This window comes from Seriola dumerili, unplaced genomic scaffold (genome assembly GCF_002260705.1).
Source record: "Seriola dumerili isolate Sdu_G_001 unplaced genomic scaffold, Sdu_1.0 BDQW01000161.1, whole genome shotgun sequence".
NCBI classification, from domain to species: Eukaryota; Metazoa; Chordata; class Actinopteri; order Carangiformes; family Carangidae; genus Seriola; species Seriola dumerili.
The window spans coordinates 1,534,935-1,562,788 of NW_019174416.1; the positions used below are offsets into that span (position 1 = coordinate 1,534,935).

General features: G+C 41.8%; 2 protein-coding genes across 2 annotated transcripts; both read right to left on the bottom strand.

The window, feature by feature from the left end:
• Positions 1-1,056: 1,056 nt before the first annotated feature.
• LOC111226607 (melatonin receptor type 1C-like) lies at positions 1,057-9,559 on the bottom strand. The gene is made up of 2 exons (XM_022751848.1): positions 9,364-9,559; positions 1,057-1,922 (listed from the first exon to the last, which is right to left on the bottom strand). Exons 1-2 carry the CDS (start codon positions 9,557-9,559, stop codon positions 1,057-1,059), a joined length of 1,062 nt encoding a protein of 353 aa, XP_022607569.1.
• A 7,628-nt stretch (positions 9,560-17,187) lies between these two features.
• On the bottom strand, positions 17,188-27,221 carry neurl1b (neuralized E3 ubiquitin protein ligase 1B). Its single transcript, XM_022751856.1, has 6 exons — positions 26,959-27,221; positions 22,610-22,854; positions 22,184-22,517; positions 19,762-20,502; positions 18,805-18,930; positions 17,188-18,117 (listed from the first exon to the last, which is right to left on the bottom strand). The coding sequence occupies exons 1-6, from the start codon at positions 26,987-26,989 to the stop codon at positions 17,870-17,872; spliced, it is 1,725 nt and encodes a 574-aa protein (XP_022607577.1). The 5' UTR covers positions 26,990-27,221; the 3' UTR covers positions 17,188-17,869.
• Between the last annotated feature and the right edge of the window lie 633 nt (positions 27,222-27,854).

Below are 27,854 nucleotides of genomic sequence, written 5' to 3' on the forward strand. Positions count from 1 at the left end.
GTGTTTTGTCATCTGTTCTCCCACTTTTCATAATTCCCTAAATCATCCTGGGTCAGAGAGGGAACGCCCCGGGCTTTGAACTTTTTTAAGACTAAATTGGTAGTTGACATGTGGTAGTTGAAACAGTTAAAAGTTTACCAGAATAATTGTCTGTTGTCCATGAGCACACAAAGCCAGTTCTTAGCTTTGGTTCTTGTTTCTAATTTCTCAAACTGAAACCAGAGCAAAAGCTTCCACAATCTTCCAGTGTATTTTATGAGGGCAACGTTGCTCAGAAGACAAGCCTGAGGGTGAAGGAACATAGCGGTCAATTAATACACACCACACAGAAGGAGTCTTAGATATCCATATACACTGAAAATCAATTATAGGATTCAAACTTCTCCAGACTGCTGCTAAAATGTGTTTTCCTAATGGGCACACGGCCTATTTTTTAATATTCTCAATCACAAAAACCCAAATAATAGCCCTAACTCTTTGAAAATTGGACTGAGAACTGAATGAAAGGGCTTCAGTGTAAATCTATAATTAGATTATGGATTTCACCTAAGGGAAAAAACAAACCCTCAGGCTTTCCCATCATTAATGTTGCATTTAAAACCGCAATGACACTGTGGTGATAGAAAATTCATTTATTTCATTTTCACTATGTTGTTGATGTACTCATGATTGAACTGAGCAAACAGGCAGTGCATGTGATGTACACATGCTGGGATGTGGCTTGAAAAGTGAAGTCTCTCATCCAAAAATAGGCTTTACAGTATGAGCTGACTCCCCTCCCTGGTCCTCCGTGGTGAATACTGACTAGTTGTCTGAACTCTTTCTGTCTTGCTTGTTAACCAGTTAGGAACACAATGTACTGGTGATACAATTTCCTCTCGTCATGAGGAAACGGTTTGTGTACGACATGGCTGAAAGGGATACGTGTGGTAGCAGTGTCCTCTCCAAACGTGCTTATCTCTTTACATGATACACATCTCATGAAAAGGCACTTGGTGAATCATGGCACACAACCACAACTGATGCACCGGAGACACTTAATCTTAAGCAGATGTTTTATACATTTATCTCTGCTACATTGTTGTTTGTTGCAGCCGGCGAGGGCTTACTCTTCAGTCCCTCTGTGGCACACCTGGATGTCTCCATGAGGAGCAAACGCGGGACGCAAAGAGCGAGGAGGATCGTCTTGTACTCTTTGCGGAAGTTTTGGTTTAGAAGCCCATATATGATGGCGTTGAGGCAGCTGTTGAAATACGCCATAAAATAGCTTGTGACGAAGAGCCACTCGGGGATGTTGGGTGCAACCTTCACAGGGTTTATAGCTACGGCCAGGCCTATGAGGTTTAGTGGAGCCCAGCATACTGCGAACAACACAAACACCATAAACATAGTCAGGAAGTTCCGCACATCACTCGGTTTCAGTTTGGTCCTTTGTTCCGGTTTAACCCGATGTTTCACTTGAATCACCAGCACCCATATCCTCATGTAGCAGTAAGACACCACCAGCAGCGGGATCAGGAAGTGAATGATCACCACAGAGATGGTGTAGTACGAGCTGACCGTCTGGGCGAAGGTGCAGGAGTAGATGCGGGGGTCGTACTGTAGCGAGCCGACAAAGAAGTTGGGCACTGTGGCGAGGGCAGTGAGCAGCCAGGTGAGGCCCAGGTAGCAGCAGGTGTTCCTCAGGCTGTACAGACGGTCGTAGTGGAGGCTGTGGCAGATGTAGCAGTAGCGGTTGATGGCGATTGCCGTGATGTTGAAGATGGAGCCAATGACGCTGAGGCCCATGATGAAGCCGCTGGCCTGGCAGTGCAGGTCACCCATGGTCCAGTCATTGTGGAAGATGGCTGTCAGGACCAGAGGGTAGGGGTACAATGCCACCACCAGGTCTGCTACGGACAAACTCACCACGAAGATGTTGCCTGGAGAAACAGAAGAGGTTTAGACAACAGACAAAAACGTGTCCCAGACTGGTGTATAATTAAAGCATACAGCTCTACCGCTCCGGGTTAAATTTCTTAAAATAAACTGGGTCACTGGAGGTATGATCATAAAAGAGCAACTTCATTGTGCCCTCTGCCCCTTCACTGGGTTCATTTTGGTGAGGCTTTTACCATGTACTCTCCACTGCACTAATCTGGATCCAGGCGAGTGTTGTATTGTCACAGCTCTCCATGTCACAACCCCTTTTCTTCTCATGGTAACTGGTTTTAAAACCAACATGTTTAGCCATAGTAGTGGTGCCAATCCACCACTTTGGCCCAGACTGAAAGATATCAACAGCTGGATGGATGGATGGATGGATGGATGGATGGATTACCATGGAATTTGGTACATATATCCATGGCGCCCAGGGGATGAGTCCCACTGACTTTGGTGATCCTCTGACGTTCCCTTTAGCGCTACCATGAGGTTCACATGAATGGTTTTGAGTGAAATATTTTAACAAGTATTCCCATGGTATGCGCTGTGTATATAACTGCAGCCTCACAGAGCAGCAGCATGGTTGTGGGCTGCTTAGTCTTTTCTGCATACACCAACATATTTAGTCAAGGATACAACAGAATAATTGTAAGAACAGTGCTTTTTTTTATTTCTGTCAGTCCATCGCAATAAAATGCTCATATCAAGCGGTTCTTGTTTCAAAGCTTCTTCGCCCCTGGCATCAGACAGCTGAACACAAAGTTGAAGCACATAAAAACCAAGACATGGGAAATTTTAACGTCTGATTACATCCAAACAAGTTCCTGTCCTCCGGAGGTCTAAGCTGATGGTAGTGTGACACTGGATCTCCTCAGAAGACATGAATCATTGAAAATGACGTCTGATATTGTAACAGTGCAGCTGTTCTGGGGAGGGGGAGAATAAAACAATAAATCAAATTGTAATGCTGTGTCAGATAAGAAGAACATACACTGGAGCCATAATGCAGCTGAACTAGTGTTTCTCAAAAAGAAGAATGAGCTTCACAAACATTTTGAGTAGACGCTGTGCAATAGAGGCTCTATTGTGTGTGCGAGCTGCACATTTTCAGAGTAAAGGTTGAGGTGTGACGAAGTGGAGATTCTGTCCAGAGTTTGCTGCCGTTTAACTTTACCCAGCTTTTTAGCAATAAAACATGATAGTGAGAAGTAACATCTGAATAAAGCTGCACAATAAAAATCTTAATATATGACTCCCCACTGCTCGTCTTACTGCTCATTTTACAGCCAGTTTCTCTGGCACAATTACATCACTGGTTAGAATAAATAATCTGCGAAGGATTATATATAATGTGCCTCATTTCCACAACATTTTGTGTCAGACGTTGGGGTGATTCCAGGGTGAATTTAACATAAACCACCTCCTGAAGTTGAAATGTGAAGGCATGAGGCTCTCACTTGCTCAGACAACAGCTGAAACAACAGCGTTGATTGGCAGATATGACGGGAGTGGATTTAAAACACATGTTGGCCATCAATCCTCAGCGTTCAAAGCCTTGTTACAATCCCTGCACCCCCGGGACCACACAGCTACAGTATGTTGTTTAGCAACCGGCCTAATTTTAGTCTACTTGCCTAACTTGATTCATTTACTGTGTTAAAGAAAATAACAAAGTCTTCTCTGATATTTTCTTTTAATTTCAGAAGATGTTGGTTCCACATTTTTCCAGAGACCTGGCTCAGGTATTCACAGGGAGTCAATTTATTTCAAGTTACTAAAACAGCATGGGCCGTCTCTCAAGCCTGCTGAGACGAAAAAAAATAAAAGCATTTGCTCCTCATCCTCGAGTCAGCTCAGTGGGCAAATCTGTCAGATTGTATTTGTGATGCTCACAGTACTCACTGTGTGCATTTGTCATTGTGCAGAGGTTTGATTCCTCGCTGACATCATGCGGCTCGGTGTTATCATGTGCGCTGTCTGGACAGGGCACGTTCTCTCTGGCTGAACCCTCTCTCCCCCGTTATCACCAACAGGATGAGGTAAGCGCTAAAACACTGAGAGGCTGAGAGGATTGCTGTGAAGCGGCCAGATGACAGTATATGTTTTGCTGGTATTCATTATTAAAACACTGGACAACCCACTACCTCTCACCGTTCAATTAACCAACTTGGCCGGCCTGATGCTCATCACGTCCAAACTCACAGCACTCAGTCTGATTATTGTTTTAGTGTAAAACAGCCGACCAACGATGATACTCTCAGGCCCGCGTACCGGAAGAGAGTCTTGCTCGCTGACATCTTTGGGAGCTATTTTTATCGAGTGTGAGTTGAATAGAGTTTAACCTGGATGCTGATTGGTTACAAGCCATCAGGGACAGCTGACACGCAGCCTTTAACTTCTGTGACACCACTGTCTCTGTAATTATGTGATGTTTCAGTATTCTCTCACAAAAACTGTCAGCCCAGTGAAATGAAATCAACTGATTCTTGCTTTAAAGTTTCCTCCCGAGAGCTGAGCGACCACCCACTGAATTCCTCCAAGTGCATCTCTTTCTCTTTGTCTGTCACATACAACTTTTTTTTTTTTTTTTTTTGGCAGATGAAACATGAATGAAAACTCATACAGCAGAGAAATATTCAGCTCTGCGTGAGTGAAACAGGATATTTGTCACCAGAATCATCCAGCACACACCAGGATGCAGCATATTCAAAAATATGTCAGACAGAAAGTGCCTCACATCCTCCCCTTCCATTATACCAACCTGCATATGTATTAAAATAGGCTCTGTATAAAATGTAGGCATATTTATGGCACATTTGCTCCATTCCAGCTGAATAGTTTTGAATAGTAAAAAGAACAAATTTGGAAATAAGAGAGGAGGCATGGTGGAGCAGGAATAGGTACATAATGAAGTGCAGGAGATAAACAAACCGAAAGACAAAACAAAAGCCTGCCGGCCGAGTCGGTTTTCAATCTGACAACTTGCATTGCTGTGTGCACATGTGAATCTCAAGGGCTTATGTTCCTCTGTCAAACCCACCATCTGTATCCCACCACTCATGCTGGAAACGTGATATACTACGCTTTGATTCACCCGGCTATATTTATACACCTTTGAAGTAAAGATGAATTCATAAAAAATGTGTAGGAGGGCTGGCATCGCTTGAATCCGGCTGAATGTCAGCGGCACGAGGCTTATTACTACAAGTGCATATCCCAAATTAGATTACATTCGACTGAGTCAGTCGTGTTATCATAAATAAGCAAGAGTAACCTTTCGGCAAGGGCATTAACGCTGATGAATTAGTAGTGACTACTTCATGAACTCGTGTTCAAGGGGCCAGAGAATTTTTTTCTAAGAAGTTTAACATTAAACTGACAGGAGCTGCCTTTTGGTGATGCAGCCTGCATGAGCCCGGCCAAAAACATCATCGTCATCATCAAAGACCATCTACCAATCAGACCCCCAATGTCTCAGAAAATAAGACTCACTGGCCCTGGGAGAAATCAGACCGTCAGGACACAAGCAGCGTCTGGTGCAACGGCGTCTCACTCTGTAGCCGCAATCCCAGAAACGTACGAACGATGGTGAATTAGGGACAAAACATCCTCCTACAGTGGAGCGAAAGACTAGAAGTATTGCACACTTGAGGTTACATTTACCTTATCCAGGTGTGGTTTATTCCAATAATCCTAATCTGATAATGTCCTACCTCCGCACCTCCCACACGAGCAGACTAAATGTCATCCGCTATTTTATTGTCAGGAAAAGACGACATGTTTAATGTAGTGTGCTAAGTGATATTCCCCGTGGATCTGCGCTGTCAATTTAAATCGGCTTCTGGTTTGACTCACCAAGTCCACTGACTCAATTAACCCCCCTCTGGACACTCCAGTTTCTAGGTTTTATTCATGACTGGAGAGTGACTGGATGCGATGCATGATTTAACAAAATTCACGCCCATCCTCAACCTTACACACCCCCATGACCCCCCAGCTCCTGACGTGGAGGTGCAAGCTGCACACACACACACGCACACACACACACACACACACACACACACACACAGGTCATATTTCATTCTTTCCTCCATCTGTTCCACTTCATTCTATTCTTTTTCTGCCCCCTCCTCTCTCTTTTTCTCATGAGTGCATTTTGTTAGTGTATTTTTAGTATGGTTAACCCCCAGTGGAAAACTCTAGTGTTAACACCCCATTGGCAGTCCTGCAGTGCCATGCTCTACCCTTTGAAGACTCGCTGGATAGATCCTATTACATTTGCACGCGTGATAGAACCTGCAAACCTGTGCAGATGGAACATATGGGTCTTCAATTCTCCCCAAAAATATATGAAGATATCAGGCTACAAATGTATTGTCACTCAGATGCACCAGCATCTTTATTAAATGTGCACACGTTTTTTTTTTTTTGTTTTGCTTTTTTTTTGGGGTGGATAGCGGAGGGATATATGAGGCAACGTGCAAGGCGAGTGTGTTGAAGTTAAGCAGAGCGGAAGGGTCCTGCTGCTGTGTGTGAGGTAGCAAACCAGCAGTTAGAATAGTGTGTAATGGACAGAGGAGATGGGATTTTGTTTTCAGCAGTCTGTCTGACACGCCAGATTCTGCAAAAATATGTCTGAGTTAGTCTTTACCAACTGTAAGTCATAAATCATAAACCTTTTGTAGTACCCAGAATATGTTGTTGTATTATACTACAACAATTATAGTTCGATTATACTACCCCCCCCCCCCCCCCCCCCCCACACACACACACACACACACACACAAAACACCCATCTATCATAGAAACTGATTTTTTATGTCAGACAGGTTTTCCACAGCTGTTCACTGTTCTTCAGCTGTGTCCATGCTCTGCTCTCGGAAAAGTCTATACAATTAAACATTCATACAAAGTGAGCCAAACCTATAAATAGCTTGTTAAGAACAGAGAGGAGATTGTTGATAGGCTAACAGCAATAACAAATTCAGTCCCTGAAGGACACAGAATTATAGCATGAGATGGAACGGGAGGCTCTAAGCTTCTAGCGGAGGATCGACACAACGCTGCTGAGGACTCTCGTGTGACTGGATCTGCCAGAAAGTCCAATTAGAGCAGGAGAACAGTGACATGAGATCTGCAATCAGTGCAGTGTCCACAGTCGAGGAAGAGAGGAAGACTTTTGAACAGGCCATTTACCCTTAACCTTTTGTTTGAGACCAGTCAACTGTCATTTTTTTTGCAAACCAGATAATCAAATTATCCTTCAGGCTTCTAAACTTCTTGCCAAACTGCTTTTGGCTGGTGTACATAGGAGAACAGTGGAAGTGTTATGTAATGTATTTGAAATTGTAATTAAAAACTCATTATTCCAAACACTGGCTGACCTAATCCTGCTGCCTAATTCCTCATGTTCTCATTAGCATCATGTTGTGATCGCTGAGTTTAGTCTTTTGCCTCAGCAGAGGACTTTCCTGACTTTATTTTTAACCCTGGACCTGCTAGGTACGAGGATTTGCATATGCATTTATTTAGGGACTGTATGGAAGTTATTATGGTGGGAAGGAGAGCTGATCCTTGTGTTTTTTTTGTTTTTTTTTAAAAAGATATTTCAAAAAGTTGTTTTCTTTAGAGCCCCTGCTGGACTTATAACTCAACACCCTCCCTGTTATATCTGAAAAATAATATAACAGCCTTAAATTGGTACAGCTCACTCAAGTATTAATAAATAAAAGAAGCATTTTAAATCTTAGAGTTACACTACACTGCAGTATGTTCACTGCTTGTTTTACTTGTGACGTGTGACATACATAACAGAAGAAGAAAAGAGCTAAACATTTAGTGAATAGACTCAGTTTAGCATTGATAGTTTGCTAATGTTTTCTAACGGTAGCCAGCAAAAGCTGCTTGTCATACCAGAACAAAACAGCAAAACACAGAACACGGGTGCATTTTATTACCTCCACCAGGGAGGTTGTGTTTTCACCCGCGTCTGTTTGTATGTCAGCAGGATTATGCAAAAAGTACTGAACTGATTGGCACCAGATTTGGAGGGAAGGATGAGGCGTGAGCCAGGGAAGAACCCATTTAGTTTTCCGGTTAATCAGTTTTTCACTTTCTTAAACACTGTGAGATGAGGTGTTTCTCAAGACTTTTGCCAACTTCTCAAGTAATAATGTACGGATCTTGATGTAATAAAAAGACATATTTATGGTGTTGAGATCTAGGAGTTTTTACAATCTGGATCTGACAGACATGTGTAGGATTGTTTGGCCTTGGCAGAGATTTGCGCTCCACTGAGCGCCATCAACTTTTCATTTGTAAAAGGAATACTGTCATATTTTTCCTTCGAAAAGTTACATGAACTGACTTTAATGTGTTAATGGAATCATTTTCACAAGAGACACTAACGCACACATTGGAACTTACAAAAGAACGTTTATAAAGATGACATGCTGTTTGGAGGGTTACATTCAATCACTGATTAATAAAAGGATCCAAGTCTGTGTTTCTCAGAAATTGATATTGTGGGCAGGAGAATCAACTGCTTTACATTAGTAACAAGTCCATGGCCCCTTCCCAAATAATTTTTGTATTTTTGTATATTCCCTTATTAGTTCATGAGAACAGACTTTAGAAAACATTGTACATTACAAGGCACTGGACATGACAAAAACTGACTTGGTGACCATTTGACACAGCTAAAGTCTAGAGAGGAAAGGGGGCAATTGAATGCATATTTGCCAGGAAAGAAAGATGACATCAAAGTGATCGTAATAAATATCTTCTTCACCTCCACCCTGCTGTCAGGACACATCACATGTAACAACAAAATATAAGGCTGTGTTTGACACCTGCACAAAAAGGACACAGAAGCTACACAACAGCTTCTCTCACCTTGGCAGCTCATGGCACACTACAGGTCCTGATAGAAGGAGGGATGCTATTTATCTAGGAGGGAGAAACCAAGGATAAAGCCAGATGGAGGGAAGAGGGTGTTATTATTTATGAAGAGATATGAAGGCAGACAGGCAAGGCTGTGGAAACTCCATCAAATTGAGTCTGGAAGCTCACTTTAGACAGAAGCCTGATTACCAAACAGCAGAGGTCACACGTTATATTACATAATTAGTTATGAATGAAGAGGGGAAAGCAGGACACCCCATATACAGAAGCAACGCCAATAAACAAATATTTCTTCCTTTTGGTGTTGGCCAGATGTAAATGAATAAAAAGTCATTTTTGTTTCTGAAATTCTTTCACAAAAAATGGATCAAATAAAAATAATAACAATAATAATAACTTTCCCAGCTTTATTGTTAGTATCTGCTTGTTCCCAACATACACCCCTCCATCATTTATTTACATCACCAAAAAACAAACAGATCTCTGCTCTGTGGGTCTGTTTCAAAATCAACATTTTATCTTTTCTTTATCTCTCACCTGCATTCCTGAGCTTTTTGTTCCTGTACACGGACAGGATGACGAGGACATTGCCCAGGATGTCTACCACTATGGTGAAGATCAGCACGCTGGCCAGCGCAGTGGACACTCCACTGGAAGAAGCGCTTAGTCCGCCGTCGCTCTCATTCCGGGACAAACAGTTCGACCCGTTCACACCCTTCACCTCTAAATCCATCTCCCCTCAGGGTGCAGCGGCTGTGCAGGGGATACTCCAGTGTTGACTTGAAAATGATAATAATGATGATAATAAATATTCATAGAACAAAAATTCAAAAAGGGATTTACTGGAGGGACTCTTGGAACTTCTTCAGGGTACGAAGCCACACTCCACACGCCTTTGGAGCAGCAGTTGCAGGACGCGAGCCGTGACATATAAAATGAATACACTTTACGCACGCAGGGAAATTGAAGAAGTTCATGTCGAAGGTGATGGAGAGAGCAGGAGCTCGCGTTTCACCGCCGTCCTCCATTTGGTCCTCATGGTCCTCATGAGTCACCGAGGCTCTTCCATTCTGCCAGGAGAGCTCGTCCAGAAGGCATGTGAGCGCTCTCCTGTGCGTAATGGAAATGCGAGGATGCGAAGCTCACACACAGGGCAACGGAGAGCCCCCCGTGTTGGCTTTTGGGGATATTAATAAAAAAAAAACTGCACTTGTGTCCAAATCTGTCTGCAGGCGGGTATTTGAAGCGCTGGATAAAAAAGCCAGGTTTAAGACATATTTTTGAGCTGTTTCAAAAACTATAAATAGTCTGAAATCGTTGCGCCCTGACCTGCTTCTCTGCACCACTCGTTAAATAACAACCCTGAGATCCGACTGAATGTTGAGCTCGTGGCAAAGATAGTGTACCTTATTTCAAATTTAAGGTTTACAACATCAGCCATTAATAACTTCTTATTCAGCTTCTCGTGTGCATAGAAATGGCGCCTTCATGTGTCCAGGAGAGACTCTTGCAAACAGTGAAAAACATGCACAAGAACTGAGTGGTTAATATTTTACAACTAAGAAAATAATATCATGAATTGTGCATCACTGCTGTTATATAAAGGTCTACATTTTTTCAGGCAGCACTTCTGAAATCATAAACCACAAGCTTTCAAATACTGTTGCTTATAAAAACACTTTGAAGAAGTTAAAATAAACAGTTCCATCATTCCTAAAAACTTTTATTTTTTTGGATTGTGCCAGCTGGAGCAGAGTTGTTTTGTCTGAGCAAGATTGTAAAACCCAAACATAGGACACCTCCAATGTTATCCCAACTGTTTTCATTTTGTTGCTGTGGTCACACATATTATATATTGTAGTGATCTCATGGTGAGGATCAGCCAACAGCTCCATGTTTTGACTTGTGAATTTGACATGTAAATTTTTAGATTATAATCTAATAAAAGATTTATTAAATTTTTCATAATAGCTTTCATTTTCTTTGGTTTGCCATGGTTGCATGTACGTGTTGATGAGCACCGTTTAACCACTAAACTATGAAAAGGGCTGTGGAGCGTCCAAACCACAATCCATTCACTCATCAACCATTTTATAACTTTTGATGTAAAAACAATACAGTCAGAATCTTATTTAATCAAGCTGTTTTAAACACGTATAAAGTGAGGTGGAAGACTATACCTCATTAGAGAGTGGTACTAAGAAATTCAAATTTTCGGCCTTCATTATCAACTTTAAATGAAGCCAAAGTCTGAGTCCGGCATCACTTGATTCACTATAATGTGGCAAACGAAAAAACAATTGTCAAGAACTGATGGTGGAACTGATTTTGGATTTATTTGTTTATTGTATGGAATTAATCATATTAACAAGGCAGCTGTTATAATTCAGCTTCTGGATAAAATGATGTTGTTTTCTACCAGAGCTGGAGGTACAGTCATGTTTTTATTTCACAAGAAAAATGTGCCACACCCATAGCTTTTAGGGTGTGGACGACAGAGGGAGAGACTGTTGGTTTCCTGACTTAAGTGCCATAAAAAAAAATAAAATAAAAAACCCTGATTGTATCAGTGCAGGATGTGGCATTGTTTCCTAAAAGCTGTTTTCCCTGAGCAGTATATTTGTGTTTATCCTATCTGAAGAGCATTTATGAAAAGCTTCATTTTCAAGCAATGAAAAAGCAGTCTCTTTCAATATGGACAGAAAAATGAGTGGGGACATGGTCTGACACAAGACGGTCACAGGAGGGGACAGAGTGGCGGTTTGTCCAGCTGAGACTGAGCAGAGTAACCGAGCTCTGTCTGTCCCACTCCTCACCATGTGATACCTGTGACATACAGCCGCAGGGGACGAAGAGGATGAGACCTATGCTGTTTTGGTGTTTCAGAGTGGATGACATTTACAAAAAAAAAAAAAAAAAAAAAAATCCCAAAATTGCTAGAGTGGATGCATGTCATTTTCACACACAGGCAGTGTTTTCAGACTGAGCCATCAGTCAGTGTTGAAATCTGAAAAAACTAAGTATGACCACAATTGCTCATTGACTTTACTAAATGGTTGAACATTTCTTATTTTAAGCCTGTCTGATATTAATTTTTAACATTTTTATGGTAATATTGAAAAAAAAAAAAAACATTCAATGTAATGTGAAATGGTCCTTTACAGTGCAGAATTCATATCTTATTGTCCTGCTGTTTGGTTAAGTCTGAGCTCCTTTCATTGGCAAAAACAAACTGAATACAACCTGCATAGCAGAAAGAGACTAGCTTACAGAATCAAGTATCTACAGACAGACTCCTAAAAGTAGATATTGGATTTACAGCAGGACAACACAATGAAAGCAACTCTCATATCCAGTTGAGATCCACAAAACTACCAGAACAGCGTGGCGGAGTGCTGAGTATGGATCTTGAACACCACATCCTCAAAGTGAACTGACTATACTGAATCATCATTGTCATTGACCAAATCAGTGGCTTAGGGCAGTGAATGAATGCATTCATATTGCTTAGATAGAAAGGGAATTAACGTCCTAGCAGGGGCTATGAATCTTTAAGTGAATTCGAATCAACCTATTGATTTGTAATTTCCACCTTTACACCACAGGCTTGATTCCTGGTGCGTTCTAACAGCAAACACATTAATGGGTTGTAAGCCAGGCCTGGGTGGGTAGAGCTGGGCACTTCTGTCATTCAGTGTCTTTTTCGATTCTACCACCTGCGTCTCACACAGGGGGCTTTCACATTCAGCTGCACCGAAACTCACTGTGCACTGATGTGATGATATGACATACGATACCATATGTCCACCAGTACAAATGATATAAGTGAATTCATATCATGGTGCATATTTCTACGACTGAGCTTTTACTGGTTTATAATACCTATCCTTCATAGACATGTTTAAGAGACACAGAGAGCAAACTGCATCTTCCATCACCAATCTCTAATCACAGTTCTGCCAATTCTAACACATAGACAAACTTCCATCCTGTCATAAAGTATAATATTGACCCCACTGTCCCAGGGAGGGAAGGGGATACTTAAATTTTGCATAACTCAACTACAGTATAAAGAGGAGCTCTCTCAGGGAAGGTATGAACAGGTAGCTGTAAAACTTGTTTTCAGCCTCATGACAGCCTGAGACTCTCTTCATGAAAAGTAACACCAAGGCACAATGTGGAGGGCAGCGGGACTCAGTTTGGCTCTGGGTCTGATCTAATTTGCTGGTGAGTTATCTTATTCCAGAAACCCATTTATCATTATTATTTTTTTCAGTTTTGGTGAGTAGATCACATCAACCATGTGTGTGTGTGTGTGTGTGTGTGTGTGTGTGTGTGTGTGTGTGTGTGTGGGACTGATGGCAAAACCTATTTTAATGAACGTGTGCTGCCTTATATTTCTGAAAAGTAAAAACTGTATGTTTTGGTAAATACCTCACAAATACAACATTGAATGCTGACAGTACCTGAACCATGAAGACTTTTGTAGCATGCACTATCATTACACCTTTTTGAAAATCAAACCGCACTTTCAGTTGTGGTCTGAAATGTGTTTCAGTGGCAAATGTCAGCACATATTATAATATGCAGCTCTTTCATTCTACAGAAAAGGGCTCGAAGTCTCTATCAGGAAAAAAGCCTTTGCTGACGGAAGAGGAAATTTAATATCCTGTAACAGAGGCTACACTTCATTAAGCCTGATGCCTCCTTATTGCAAGAACTAGGCTCAATAAAATGTGATTGAGATTCTTATTGTCTCTATGAGTTTTCTTCAAAGCAGTCGTTTATGGGATCATAAAAGGCTTGAATTGAAACTCCTTTAAACGTTAAGCGTTAAACTCTTTCAGACATGAGCAGTAGTTGATTTCTGCCGTTAATCTGACGCTGTCCCATTAAAAAAAAAAAACAGACAAAATTTTGAAAAACTTTTTTATTGTGGTACATCAACCTTATTAACTGGCAATCTACTGTTATAATTAAAATGCAGTCACTTCCTCAAATTATGAAAATTAAATGACACTGTTGACACAACACGCTGTTAAATCATGAAAATGTGCACCCTGTCACTCACTGTGTGTTTCAAATTAACTGTGATGTTTCAGTTTGCACAAACACTGGCTGTGTGATAAGTGGTCACACAAGTCGCAAAAAACAACCTTACCTTACCTTACCTTACTTTACCTTATCTTACCTTACCATGACTACAACAGAGATGCCTAAATGACAGCAATCACAATGCAGCTGTTACAACCTCACTGTATGAGTTACTATGTGTAGTTTACTTTTTGTGAGAGATGACATGTTTTCCCCTCAGGGTGTCCTGCAGCTGGGACAAGGATGCCAAATATCTTGGCATACCTGTGTACATCTGTCACACTAAAAGCCAAAAGGCTTTTGGCGTGGGACAGACGTTGTCACATGCTCTCACGCTGCCCAGACAAATCACATGCTAAATAAGAGGGAGACTCAAAGCCACTCTAAATAGTTATATAGCTTAAACAGGCTTTCTCTGCACATATGACAAAGTCTGAACAGCAGGCTCCAATATGAGTTCAAAGGACATAGAGTGCAAAGGACACAGTTTGCATGGCTTTGGTTGACTGAGGCGCACACATACTGTAGATACCAGCACAAAACACAAAACATGTCGTGCATGTTGAGTTTTGCCTTATTCATTTGGCTCTACAATTTCACATATATTACAAATGTTCATAAAAATACAACTTCCAGCAAAAACATAAAACATAAAGGATCTGTTGCCTGTTAACATTCATCATGTAATTCACTGCCCACTCGTGGTGGCAGCAGAGTATTGTCTCTGAAATACGGTGGCCCTGAGAGCTCAATGCACTGCAATTTAAGAAAACATGCAAATACAAAAATTCATGCGCTGCAAATTCAGAACACATCTTCATCAACACATGCGCTGCAATTATACACAACACAAAGGAAATGTTTCCAAGTCAATTTTCAGTAGTGTTTGCATGTGTTTTCTGAAGTTGCAGTGCGTTGAGCCCTCAGGGCCACCGTACTGAAAGTTATATCTATCGTTTCCCTCATTTTTGTTGGTGTTAGCCATGTCCCATTGACAAAGGCTCTGGCTTGTCAAGCGGAGAAGAAAGCAGCTTAACTCGGAGGTTTGCAGATGCGCATTGAGGATAATCCTGGGCTCTTTGACTGATGCTTAGCGATAGCTAAAGTGTGCTTGTCCAGATGTCTTTGACTCAGCTTCTACCTTTCTGAGATCAGGTATGATATTGCACGCATCATGCGCATGTACAGACGTGTGGAAACTATACTAAACGTGCATTAAGCATCAAGAGTACACGAGGAAATTACACCCATGTATGATCTCGGTGCAAGAACTGTAGTAAGTTTGAGAAGGAAAATTGCTACAAGTGCTCAAGACCCAAGTTCCTGTGTCTCCCTTGTGCTTCCCAACTAGTCTAGGCAATGAGCCAGGACTGAAGCAGGTAAATACAGTTCATTGTTATATATATACAAATATTATATACAAATATTTTGAAGATTACCATAGCAGTGGTTTTGAGATATTTTTCCTCTAAACTGCACATTTGATATGTTTACTGTCCGTTCAAAGTAATAATCCTACTACTTCTTCAGACAGGAAGGACAAAGGTGAAGAAGTCCAGGCAGAGAGCGGCGAGGTGCAGGAAAGAGACTTTCAGCACAGGAAAGTCACGCAGCACAAAATCATGAGACAGATCCGGCCCTGAATTAAAGAGAGATTTGCTGCTGCTGCTGTAATGAAAAGGTATGTTTTAGTCTGGTCCATATTTTTTTGTGTGAGTGTAGTACATGGTGTTGGTGAGAAGGGGGTTCTGTTTGCCCATCTGTAAAAGTCCCCCCACCCCCCACCACTGCTTGATTAGCTCTGCCATCGTTAACAAAATTTGTTTCAGCTGTGCTTTTTGTGCTATTACAGGTCAAAATGTCTGCTTCAAAAAAAGGTCTGTTGCCTAGTTACACATGCATATAGTTTTCAAAAATAGAAAAAACCTTCCACACATAATTTACTTTGCTACAAACTCACGCAAGTTTTTTCCATAATATACACTTTTCTTCAAAGCTAAACGAATAAGAAAAGTCTGCTAGGAGAATAGACCATAAAATAAATGCAATAGCTGTTAAAACAGTTTCAGCCCAAAGTCCAAGTAGCTGTTCTGGAGCTTTCAATTTACCAGTGGATGGAGTTTACACACTTGTCATGGATTTTTTTTCTGAGCTCTTTAAGGACTTCTCATCCATATTGGCTTAAACGTTGGTTTTAAAGAAAAGGAGAGGAAGCTCTCAAAGCTGCAACAGAGCAGAAGGAGGCCGAGACATGCCTAACCTGGTTGTCTCCTGGCTGATCAAGTGCAGGCAGTTACTGCAGTTAAGGCAGTGTTGATCCAGGAGCAGGAAGACAAGGAGAGGCTCCAGTGGCATAAGGAAAAGTCCTGCCGCATGGAGTCTCTCAGCAGTGCCAGGCTCTGGATGACAGAGCAAAATGAGAGAGAGCAAAATGTAGGGATGAACGGATCGGGAGATGAATCAATCTAGAAAATCATTATGAAGGAAGTTCAGAGAAAACCCAAGATGAAATCTCTATGGAAACGATTCCTCCAGCTCTTCAGAGGAACTGTGTGGACCGAACCTTGACCAGTCACCCCTAACCACTAATCCTACTCCGAAACCCTATGATCTCTTTCCTTTAGCTCTCATTCTCTCCTCCCTCCTTACCCTCCCCAACCCCCCATGATCAGGACTGCAGCAGTGTTTGCAAGTTCTCCCCTTGTCCGTGTGGGCTTTCTGCTGGTTCTCCACTTTCCTCTCGTACTCCAAAGATGTGATCTAATTACATTGTCAATACAAAAAAATATAGCACAAAAACATTTCGACTTAACATGAAGTGACTCTAGAGTCTGTTTTCAGCTGTACTGTATCTAATACCTTTCGTATAGAGGGAAAAATGTCCCTCAGTGATTGAGGTTTTGTACTGCATCAAAGCATTCTCATACACATTGGAGTAGTGCAACTTTGCAATGAGGATATGGGCATAAAAAATATGTCAAAATATCTTAAACCAAGGCATGGCACATTTTTTAATTCAGTTTTCAAATTTTACTCCCAATAATTGTTGGTAGTAGTATCTTTAAATGTAATAGCCTTCAGTCTGAAGTCTGATTGCTCATTACTAAGAGATCTGTCACTCAGGTGAAAAAGCAAAGGGATCTTTAAAGGCTAAATAAAAGTAATTGTTGTGAACTTGTTTCTTTACATTCTCTTAAGTGAACCTTCAGAGTTAAAAAGTTGTATCAGTCTTATTATTGAAACTAGACACATTTTAATCACATCCACTTTTAATAATCTCTCACTGTGCAAAACCAGATTCTTCATTTTACACTTTCCAAACAAACTTTCCCAAACATACTTTTCTTAAAGCACGCCACAGGACACACTTACATACACTTACATCTTTCCACTTACTGTTATAGCCTTTATTGCATAAATTCTGTATCTGTGTGCCTTTTTCACCACAAGCTTTCATAACTGTACATTGAAATATGGCTAGGATTGTTAGCATAATTACTTGGACACACAATGTGACAAATATCTAAGGCACTAGAAGTCATAGACTACGGTCCGCATATTCTGCTGAAGCACACATAAATCTAGGACAACGGGGGTAAAGACAAAATATTCACAGCAGGCTTTTCTGCTCAGCAAATACATGTGACACAAGAGTCATCACATGGAAAATACAAAATGGGAGCACATGATTCATCTCTTCTTCCTTAGCCAAAATATAGAAGCTCATGTATGCAGTCTATATATTACGATGACCACAGTTCTGCGTGTGAAAAGCCTGGTCTATCTCCAGATATGATTTACCCATACAAAATGGGTATATAGGCACATTTATGTCCTGGTGTGGCTAATCTCCGGATAGGGTCAAGATCCTGTCCAACAAAGCCTGAGAAGGGGAAACAGGGGGCATCCAGCATTGAAAGTCACAGCACCTGTTTAAACATCTGGACCATCATGGCCGATATGTTTTGATAACATCTTTGATAGGCCTCCTGCATATTGGACAGCAGGCATTTATCTGTCTCTTCAGCTTCAGCCCACAGTCGTTGCAAAGACACATGTGTCCACAGGTGTAGATGACGGTGTCCACCTCTTGGTCGAAGCAAATGGTGCATTCTCCGTTTTTTCCAGCAGGGGGCAGTTCAGAGGCAGTGAGCCTGGGAGAGATGGGAGGACTGAGAGGGGAGCTAGGAGCAGTCACTAGATGAAAAGAAAGGAAAGAAATTTAGGTCTTAAAACGCAGCAGACATGGATGTATGTGCACAGATAACTTCAGATCTGCAATACCGTTTCTTTTGCATACTTAATTCTTTTCTCATGTACCCGATGTACTAGGGCTGCACCTAACAGGGATTTTTATAATCACTTAATCGGCTGATTATTTTCCCAGTGAATCGTTTGGTCTATATAACATCATAAAACAGTTGATAAAAATGCCCACAACTTCCTAGAGCCCACTTGATGTCATCATATGTCTTGTTTTGTCCAACCTACCTAGTTCAATTTACTAGGAAGGAATTTTCATCTTTGAGAAGCTTAAACAAGAATTGCTTTTGTTTTTTTCCACAAGAAACCTAAACGATTGATTATGAAATTGAAGTTGCAGGTTAGTTTGATTGACAAATCAATTCATTTACTAATCACTGCAGTTCTACAATGTACCAAGTCATGGAGGAATATCTCTAACAGTGTCAAAATCCAACATAAGTCAGGAGATCTGTTGTTGCTACTTCAAAAATAAGACAAAACACCTTTTTCCAAGACTCGTCTAGTGTCACATACTATATGACCCAAATGATCTGCACCAAGAGCCTTCCTGCTGTGACCCCATGAGGGTTTCTATACAAACTGTAACATTAGGCATGCCGTCAACATTTGGTAACGTACCCAGAGAGGATTCAGAGGCAGAGGAGGATCTGTTGACACTGAACGCCAGATCTGAGTCACTGTCATCTGGACTGCTGCTCTGGGAGGTGCTGGGGGATGTGGAGGGAGGACTGGACTGCAGTGTTCCTGTGTCACAAAGATAAATACACATCAACAAATACCAGATAATTAGACTCATGTAGAGCCTTTAATGGTGACATTCAGACAATCTGTATATTTAACTGTAGTTATCATTTCAATACAGCGTGTCCTTGAATTGTTTGAATGTACCGCAGGAGTATAAGGCGTTATGCTGACTGGCCTTAACCAGTCAGATTAAATATTTGTATTACTTGAAGTTTCATGGGGTGATTGTCTTTCAGCTGTTTGAGGATAACATTGTTGGATCAGAAACCAGTGAGAATGGGATCTGAGCTGATGGGAGTTTATGTGGGAGTGGTGGGAGTAGGACAGATAGGTCACATTTCAAAGCTGAACAGGCAACATGCAGACATAAACTACTCAACTGCATTCCTTTAGTCTGGGAAAAAATAAATTGCAGGGGCTGCCTGGACTCAAGAATAGCCTGTGTGTCCTTTTTGGGCATTGATAATGTTTATAATAAAGCAAAAGTTTGACATTTTGGGGAATACCTGCTTTCTGGTGGACAGCTGAGTTAGAAGATTGATACCACTCTCATGTGTGTCCATTACATAACTTGGTGCCTGCATTACCCATAATGCAACGGAACCACTGACAGTTAGGTCGGAGATTTGGGAGTGTAACGGCTATTGTAGCCTTGAGTCGCTAGCCTTAAGCAGAACAGTCTCATCTAATTACAACAGTTGCACAAATAAAATTGTAGGGTATGTTATTTTAGGAATTTAATTCAAACAGAATAAATAATAGTTTGGTTTTGGTTTTGATATCACCTCTGTGTGTACATCGTGTTGGCTGCTGTAAATACATTCGGCTTACCTAGTATCCTGAGTCTGTTGACAGCCCCATGCAGGGTGAAAAAGGCCCACAGAACCTGAGAGGAATCCACGCAGAGCAGCCTGCCACGTCCCACTCCGTTCACGCCGTGATGCACCTCTCCGCTGGGAAGCAGACTGAAGCTGAGCACGTCTCCAGAGCAAGGCATGGGAAAGTCCCGGTGCACCACCCAATACTCTTTACGGTCCAGGAGAACCTCAGGGTCTGCTGGCAGGTCCCCGGCATGTAGACTAGCTGGGTCACAGGATGTTAAACCAAACAACAGCGCCCCAAAGTAAGGCAGGCCCAGGTGGCCAACTTCCACGTACAAAGTCTCACCCACATGCAGCGGCCGGTCACTGAACACCAGAGTCCGACTGCTGTCCAGAAAGTGGATGCAGGCGGCTGAACGGTCTGCAGAGAGTATTACATCAGAGCCACGGACAGGGTGAAAGTGCAAGTCATTGTCCAGCGGGGAAGGAAGGCCCCGGACAACCCGGGGGACGCTGAATCCAGTGGAGGCAGATGAGGAAGGTGTGGAAGAGGAGGAGGTGGAGGAGCAGCAGGGGATGAGCTGAGTGTAGTTATTGAGCTGGAGGTTGGCCATCTTGGCAGCAGCAGTCTGGTTGTTCTCCAGCTGATTGTTGCTGTAATTGGCTGAGTCGTGGCTACTCTGAGGCAGATAGGCGCTCAGACGGGCCGCGCTCAGGCAGCTGGATCCCACACTCTCAGCAAACGTGCTTTCTGTGGCGGAGAAGATGGACAAAAATGTACATGACTGAGACGTAGAATCATAGATCTGTCCCAAGCTTTTCTCTTTTTTTTCTACTATGATGCCTCAGGAAAAGTAATAAGCTTTGAGATTGTGATTGCACATGTTGCTGCATCTTTTTTGTTTGTTTTTGCCCTGTGTGTTTTTTTTATAACGGCCCAACTAATGATTAATTTCATAATTGATTACTTTCTCAATGAATTGATTAGTCTATAAGAAAACATGCCTATAAACATTATTCTATAAGAAAACATGCCTATAAAGCATGAGAAAACTAAGGAGACATCTTTAATGGTTTTGTTAACAGTACAATATTCAATTTACTGTCACAGAGGACAAAGAAAAGCAGCAAATAGTCACTATTAAGAAGACAGAACCAGGGAATATTGGCATTTTTGCTTGGGGAAAAGAGAGCGAAATAAAATATTAACATATAAAATTATGAAATAATATTTCTGCAAATTTTCATTCATTGTTACAAATGTGTTTACTGCATGTCCATTACCATACTGCTATTTGATACTTTTTCCCACTGTGACAGCAAGATGAGAAATACAAGATTAAACATCTTTGGCACAGTAAGCCACTGGTCACTATCAAGGTGCTGGATAAAACACATTGATAGACATCCCTAACAACCAATCAGCAATTCAGACTGAGAATCTACGCTGAGAGCCCTTCGTATGGCGATCATGTTGAAATGTTTGTTGTGGAGCGTTTCAGTACAAATAAACTGTGTCAACAAGCAATTTATTTTACATTCACCAGTTTATTTACCTCCCTATTTCATTTCCTTTCTTCTCTAAACTCGTGCACAGATACATTCATACACAGAGTTCATAGTAGAGCTGAATTTTTCTGTGTATGAGGGGCTGATATAAACAAGTATGACACTAGTAGTCCTGCTGGAGCAGTTGCGTGCACTGGCCCCTCACCAAAGCTCCTGGGATCTGCGTCTTGACCAAACATGGTCATTGCTCCTGTCAGACTGAAGATAAACACACCCAGTGAGTACTAGAGGGAACCGCAGGGGAAAGGGTGATGGAAATGTGGGAGGCGTAGAGGGAGAAGGAGACAAAGCGCGGGAAAATGATAGTAAGGGAGAGCGTTAAAGGAGAAGCGGGGGTAGTGATTAGGAGTGAGAGGTTCAAGAGGAACTGACTGGATGACATTCTGTTAAACAGTGACTAGTTTTGTTGCACGGATCATTGAATCATAGAGCCGCCCCAGGCAGCTCTACCTACTCCCACTATGTTGGCCTGTGCTGCTGCAGAGCTTTGTGGCACAGCTGCTCTCTGAACTCACAGGAAGCTGCTTAAATTAGCTGTGAATGTGTTGACATTATAAAAATAAGTTTAAGGGTTGTCAAAGCCATGGTCAAAATACATGGCCTTCGAGCTGACAGATGAAGTTGATTCCAGTCAAAAAAAATATCCTTAATTCAATACAAACTACTATGGATGTATGCAATTACTAATGACATATTGTGTAAAGATTCGTCAGCAGTCAGTTGTGAAATCTGTTCCTCTCACTTCCTTCTTGTATATGAATCAGCTACCTCTCGCCTCTCTCAGCTGCAGTCATGACAAAAACAGTAAGTAATCTATAGGAGTGTTTTCACAGAGTGAGTGAACGACATGATAAAATGCTCACCGAGCAGCGTGACCTCCTGAGTGATGCCGTAGATATCTATGATGGCCCAGAGAGGACAGCCAATGCTGAGCCCACAGTGGAAGAGGATGGGCTCTCCCTCATTTATGCTGTAGAAAACTCTTCCATGGCGATCAGCCCAGAATGACAACACGTTGTCCTTCAAGGCCAGTCTCTCAGGCAGAGCTTTGGCCCAGTAGCCGGGCCGTGTCACCAGGTCTGGGCAGGCGTACTTGGGGATGTCGGTAGCAACCAGTTCGCTGGGGTCCAGACTGGTGAAACCAAAGCGTAAAGCTCCACTCCAGCCGGTGTGCACACCAGTCAGACGAAGACGCATCTGAACGAACAGCAATGATGTTAATACACTTCTATTCTTTAAATCTGTATCACTTAAACACAGGGTGAGTGAAGAAAGAGATGAAAACAAACCTTCTCATAGAGGTGCACAGGCCGATGGCTGAATGTGATGCCATTACAGAAGCTGTTCTTGCGAGTGGCTCGGCGAAGCTGCCCATCCAGCCTGATATTCTTGCCTTTGGCGTGGGGGTGAAATCGGGGTGACTCCACATTGATGCTGACCGGAGGAGCAGACGTTCTCCTCTCCACACCTGCCCCATTGTTAGGCAGGGTGTAGTACTGCCTGCTGGCCACCGGGCGGGGTTGCAGAGTCGCATCTGTAGGTGCAAAAACATCAGGAGTACAGTGAGGGAAGAGAAACCCATCAATGATTCAAGCTGATCAACTAAATTAGAGGCCAACATGGTATGTGAACAGCTGGTCTGCTTTTGTGTGACTCAGACAAGGTCAAGATAGTAAAATTAGTGACACCAGCTGCTGGAAAAAGAGGCAAACATATCCACACACAATAACTCGTTTGCAAGTGGGCCATGGCAGTTGGTTTAGAGGGCAGAGGCCAGTTATGTGAAGGAGCCCACAGTCTCACCCACTTCCTTCCCCACACTGACACTATGAAGCCTCTCTGCTCCTCTCAACAAAGTACAAACAAGTACACTCAATAGTCTCTTTTAGTATGTAACCCACATTTACAGTATAAAAAGGCAAACTGTCCCAAATCAGTCCTCTTACCACATCCTTATGGGACATTTATATCACAGAACTGAAACAAGGTAAATTTAGACAAAACTCTGATGTATATATTACTGGGGAATATTTGAGCAAAGCTAATATTAGTTGCATCACAGAAGAGAGGAACATAAAAAAATTTTTTTTTTAAAAAAGTCAGAACATTGCAACAGACACGATAAGTCTTCCTCTTATTTATGGGCTACACACCCCCTTGGCCTACAGCATAAACAAACCCTGAATAGCCCTTTTCATTCCTCCACAGTTATCTTCAGAAGTGGAGAATGAATCACGCAGTGCCTAGTCAGTAAAGAAATACCCAAATAAAAGGCTTAATCTTCACAGGAGTTAATGTCCTACTTGAGGAAAGAATTCCTTGATGAGCACCGCAAAACGAATTAACAAGGATCTGAAATCAAACAAGACACACTGAACATGGGCTTAAATGAGACTTGGATTACTTGGGTTTAATATTAAATACAACTAAAGCTGTAGATGAGTGTTTATGGTATAGACTGGCTGAAATCCAACATTCAAAGGGAGGCTATGTTTCTATTCTCCTCCAGGGCCACAGAGTGATTACATTTCTGTTTAAAATTCACTGTGATCTGCTGTAAAGACAATAACTCAGTGAAATGTTCCACAGTACATTTCCTAAATTAGACATTATCACTGATTATATTCTAAACTATGAAGCAGCAGCAAGAACATCTGTAACATCTCAAATGATGTGCGGGTGCCCCTTTCCTTTCTGCTCGGAGAATTTGACTTTCGAGGGAGTAAAATATACTGTGCATGGAGGAAAACATGTTGAGGGTTAGCCTACAGGCTCAACTATCTCTCTGACAGAGTGATGTACTGCGAGTCTGCAGTCAAGGGACCAACAGTGAGGACTGATATAGACACTTGCCATTATTAGATGTAAGGCATAGTACAATAGATCATGAAGCGAGGCACAGCTTACAGCGTAGTCAATGTCAGCCCCAGTTTGTGCTCCTCGTATATGACCATTACTTTCGAGTCACATGAAGAATAACGAAGAATAAAGACGAATAAATAGACAGTTATGTTTGAAAAATGCAGATCGTCATTGGACAGCAATATGGAGCATTTTCTCAATGAGCGAATCCCCATTTTGTTTGTCTTGAGCACACGCATTTGTGCTCATGGATGGTGTGACACATTCTTGCCAACGGTTTCATACTGTCACTGAACTACAGGTGGCGCTAATTTGCCAAGAAATGCAGCAATTCACCAACAAAGCTGGAAAAGAAGAAGACAGCCGGCAAGAAAACATGAACGTAAGCAAGTTTCAAAATGTTCAAAAATCAGCTCTGTAAAAGTTTTATGTGAAGAAAACATTCAACATATTTATTAGACCGTACAGATACGCACAGTGTTTTGGTGAACACTGAACGCTTTGTTTACGAGATAACTCTATAGGGCACCTTTAAAGAACTTCACAATCACCTATATTGATCTATATTAATGTTACTTTATATTCTATTTTCAAAAAAAAATATGCTTTAATATTTTTTCTAGTGTTGCACAAACAGAGCAAAGATACATGTCATTTTCAGCTTCCTGGATAGGAAATGTAGTTGAAACTTCAGAAGTGGATTTTTATTGCACAGCTGAGAGAATATCAGATGGTTAAAGGAGTCTTTTGGAAACTGTGACTCGAATGTAATTCTGGTACATAAGAGGTAAAAGTGGGACTGGGTCAATGTCAGCGATGGATGACTACTCAGACTCCCCTTTGTTCCCCAAAGGTTGATGTTAGACTTTAAGGCAAGCCTCTTTAGTGTACTGTCAGGAGTGCACTGAACAGCAGTGTCAGTGATACCTGATGGTTCCTGTAGCTTGGACCGCCCAAGTGATGAGAACAGCAGAGAAACAGAGACTGGTCCAGGCAGCTGACCAGTAAAGCTCAGCTGAAGTTTGGAGGTTGCTACGGTCAAAAGCAAATTTCACGTGGAGTATATTTCTGCTAGAACTCATGTTAATTTAGGAAAGAAACATTTGGGTATCGGTAACGGTGTCTCTCTGTCGTGTTATGAATGAAAGAAAATGCACAAATGAATGCAATCATAAGACTGCACAAGACACACTGCTGTACCAAGGGAAGCTTTTTGAAATGTAAAACTGATTATGTGCATTCGTCAGAGTTATCTGTGGCTACGAGATGATCAGACTCTTTATTCTCTCATATCTCTAGGCTGTATGTGATCACCATACTGTAACTCATTCACTGTGCAGGACATGAAACTTGGTGCATCTTAAGGGAATTTCATGGCCTGTTTAGTTGCATCTTTGTCTCTAGAACTTGCGAAAGTGAATGTGCTGGTAAAAACACCTACATGACATCATTTAAATTTCTTTCTATAGCTGGTGTAATGACTTCTTCATCACATATAGGTCTGCAACATAACTCTGTGCAGTGAGAAAATTAACCTATAAAAACCTCCTTTCTGATATATTGTGCACATTTCTTCTATACTCCCATAAAAGACAGATATTTTATTAATTCCATGTTAATTGAAACCATACAGTGCAAGCAATAGGACCCAAGCTGCTCTTACTTCTCTGTGACTAACTGTTCTCAGTCCAAACCCTGTGTCAGCTGGCTCTGGTGGAAGTAACCACATCATTTAGCCGCCGAGTGGGTCTGTTGGGGGCGTGGGAGTGTGACAGACATTAAATCAAAGTGATATGGGGAACTGATTGTCAAGTAATACGCTTTAGGTGTCATGACAAAGTGGTTCGGAGAGTCATATTCTAAGAGCTCATAATGACAGCTTTATGTAAAAACCCAGGCTGACAATCAAGTCACATTGAGGAATAATTCCCTGGCAATCACTTGAAGTTGTAATTTACATAAGACAGTTTTGATACTTGGCATCACTGAAGAACATTACCAAGCATTACCAGGCAATATAGCTGTACATATTTACAGTATAACATTTGTTATTGGTACTCTATCTGTCTATGAATTAACAATGTTGTACATGACACAAAAGAGGCAAAAAATGTGTTCCTGTCCAAAATAAAAGCCAGTTTCACAAAGGGTAATAAAGACAATGCTTCTGCAAATGACGCAAAACAAGCAAGAAGGAGGCAGCAAGCAATCCACAGTATGATGACACTCAAAAAGCAGAAACTTAGGAGCCGTTTGATGCATAAGATACTTTGATTTCAAGTAATTTGGAAATTGGTCATTTGTCTGTTACAATTACAGATACAATGGATTTGAAGTTCCAATGCTGAATAATATTTGATGTGAATTATCATAGATCAAGCTGATCTGTTTACTGAGCATTGAATTGACTTTGGTTGATGATGTATCCTTGCATGCTTTAGGCAGATCGTCAACATTTGCTTTTTTTTTTTTTTAAATTAAGGCTGCATCGCTTGTTTGGATTCTATAAATGATGGGTGGAAGGTGAATTTGCAGAGAAAGGGCGCTGCTGGAGCGCTCGCTTGGACTCGCTCCCTGGGAATCACGCTCAGCTCCCCCGTGATGGGAAGCGCGTCTCTACGCAGAGCGAACACAAGTATAGCCTCGAGGAATTAGGACAAGCCATGTGTATCTTCCCGCTATCAGGCTGTTTCACACAGGCACCGCTCCGTGTGCATATATATGTGTGTGTGTGCATTACAAGCCGCGTGAATGATAAATGAATAACAAGTCTCACCTATTAAAGGTTTAGGTGTCGTATTCCCCATTATATCCAGAAATTCCTCGCACCGGCTGACAAGTTAATTCCGATTGTAATATTTCTCTGTCCATCCATGTATCCTCGATCTGATGATCTGATGAGTATCTGCCTGCAGCCAGTTCAGTCTGAGTATCAGTGCCTTCAAATCGCGCTGTATCTCCCCGCTGAAGCATGGACACGCTCTTCTTAATGTCAACCCCAAGCCGCTGCGACAGGCAGACACCTCCAACTGGCGCACAGCAGCCCCCTCCTTTTAGTATAGGCTCCCCTCTGCACGACTTTAAAGACACAGTGAGCAGAACCCCCTCTCACCCCTACCCCCCACCCCCACACTCAAGCATCACAGAACCTCTGAATAATTCATTTAATAATTCACTCAAAGCCTCTGATGAAGCCTAATGAGTGTGAAGCCTATAGGACAAACATCAAGCTTGAAGGGGATGTGTAATCTAGAGGAAGGAAGTCTGTCAAGTACATTTGCATATAGACAATCATGAAGACAGCATGGTGCAAACTTTGATAACACTACAATGATTACAAGATCATTGCTCATGAGTCTTTGACAGATCATTTGCTTTTGAGTATCATCCTAAAGGCGTTAAACTGATCTCAGAACAGAGTCAAGAGATTTCCATGAAGTTAGATTTTTAAATCACAGATCCCTAAAGGAATACAGACTCATCAGAAGGAGGTGATCAACAAATGAATCACGTATTCACACATTTGATGAAAGTCCAGAGCGCCATATGAGGAAATCCCCCTTTTTCCCACCCTATCCTCTGCCCTCCCATAGCCTTGACTGCTGGGCTTCTCTCAAGCTGTTTCCTGTCTTCTGGACCACACCGCTCTCTGAGGAGCCATGGCCTGCAGGG

Excerpts from the sequence above, each read along its gene's own strand:
- LOC111226607 (XM_022751848.1), bottom strand. The coding sequence starts at position 9,559 with ATGGATTTAGAGGTGAAGGGTGTGAACGGGTCGAACTGTTTGTCCCGG. Across the intron at positions 1,923-9,363 it reads CAAAAAGCTCAGGAATGCAG|GCAACATCTTCGTGGTGAGT; the intron begins GTGAGAGATAAA and ends CTGTTTCTCCAG.
- neurl1b (XM_022751856.1), bottom strand. The coding sequence starts at position 26,989 with ATGGGGAATACGACACCTAAACCTTTAATAG. Across the intron at positions 22,855-26,958 it reads GACACCTAAACCTTTAATAG|ATGCGACTCTGCAACCCCGC; the intron begins GTGAGACTTGTT and ends TTGCACCTACAG. Across the intron at positions 18,118-18,804 it reads TGCCTCTGAATCCTCTCTGG|TGACTGCTCCTAGCTCCCCT; the intron begins GTACGTTACCAA and ends CTTTTCATCTAG.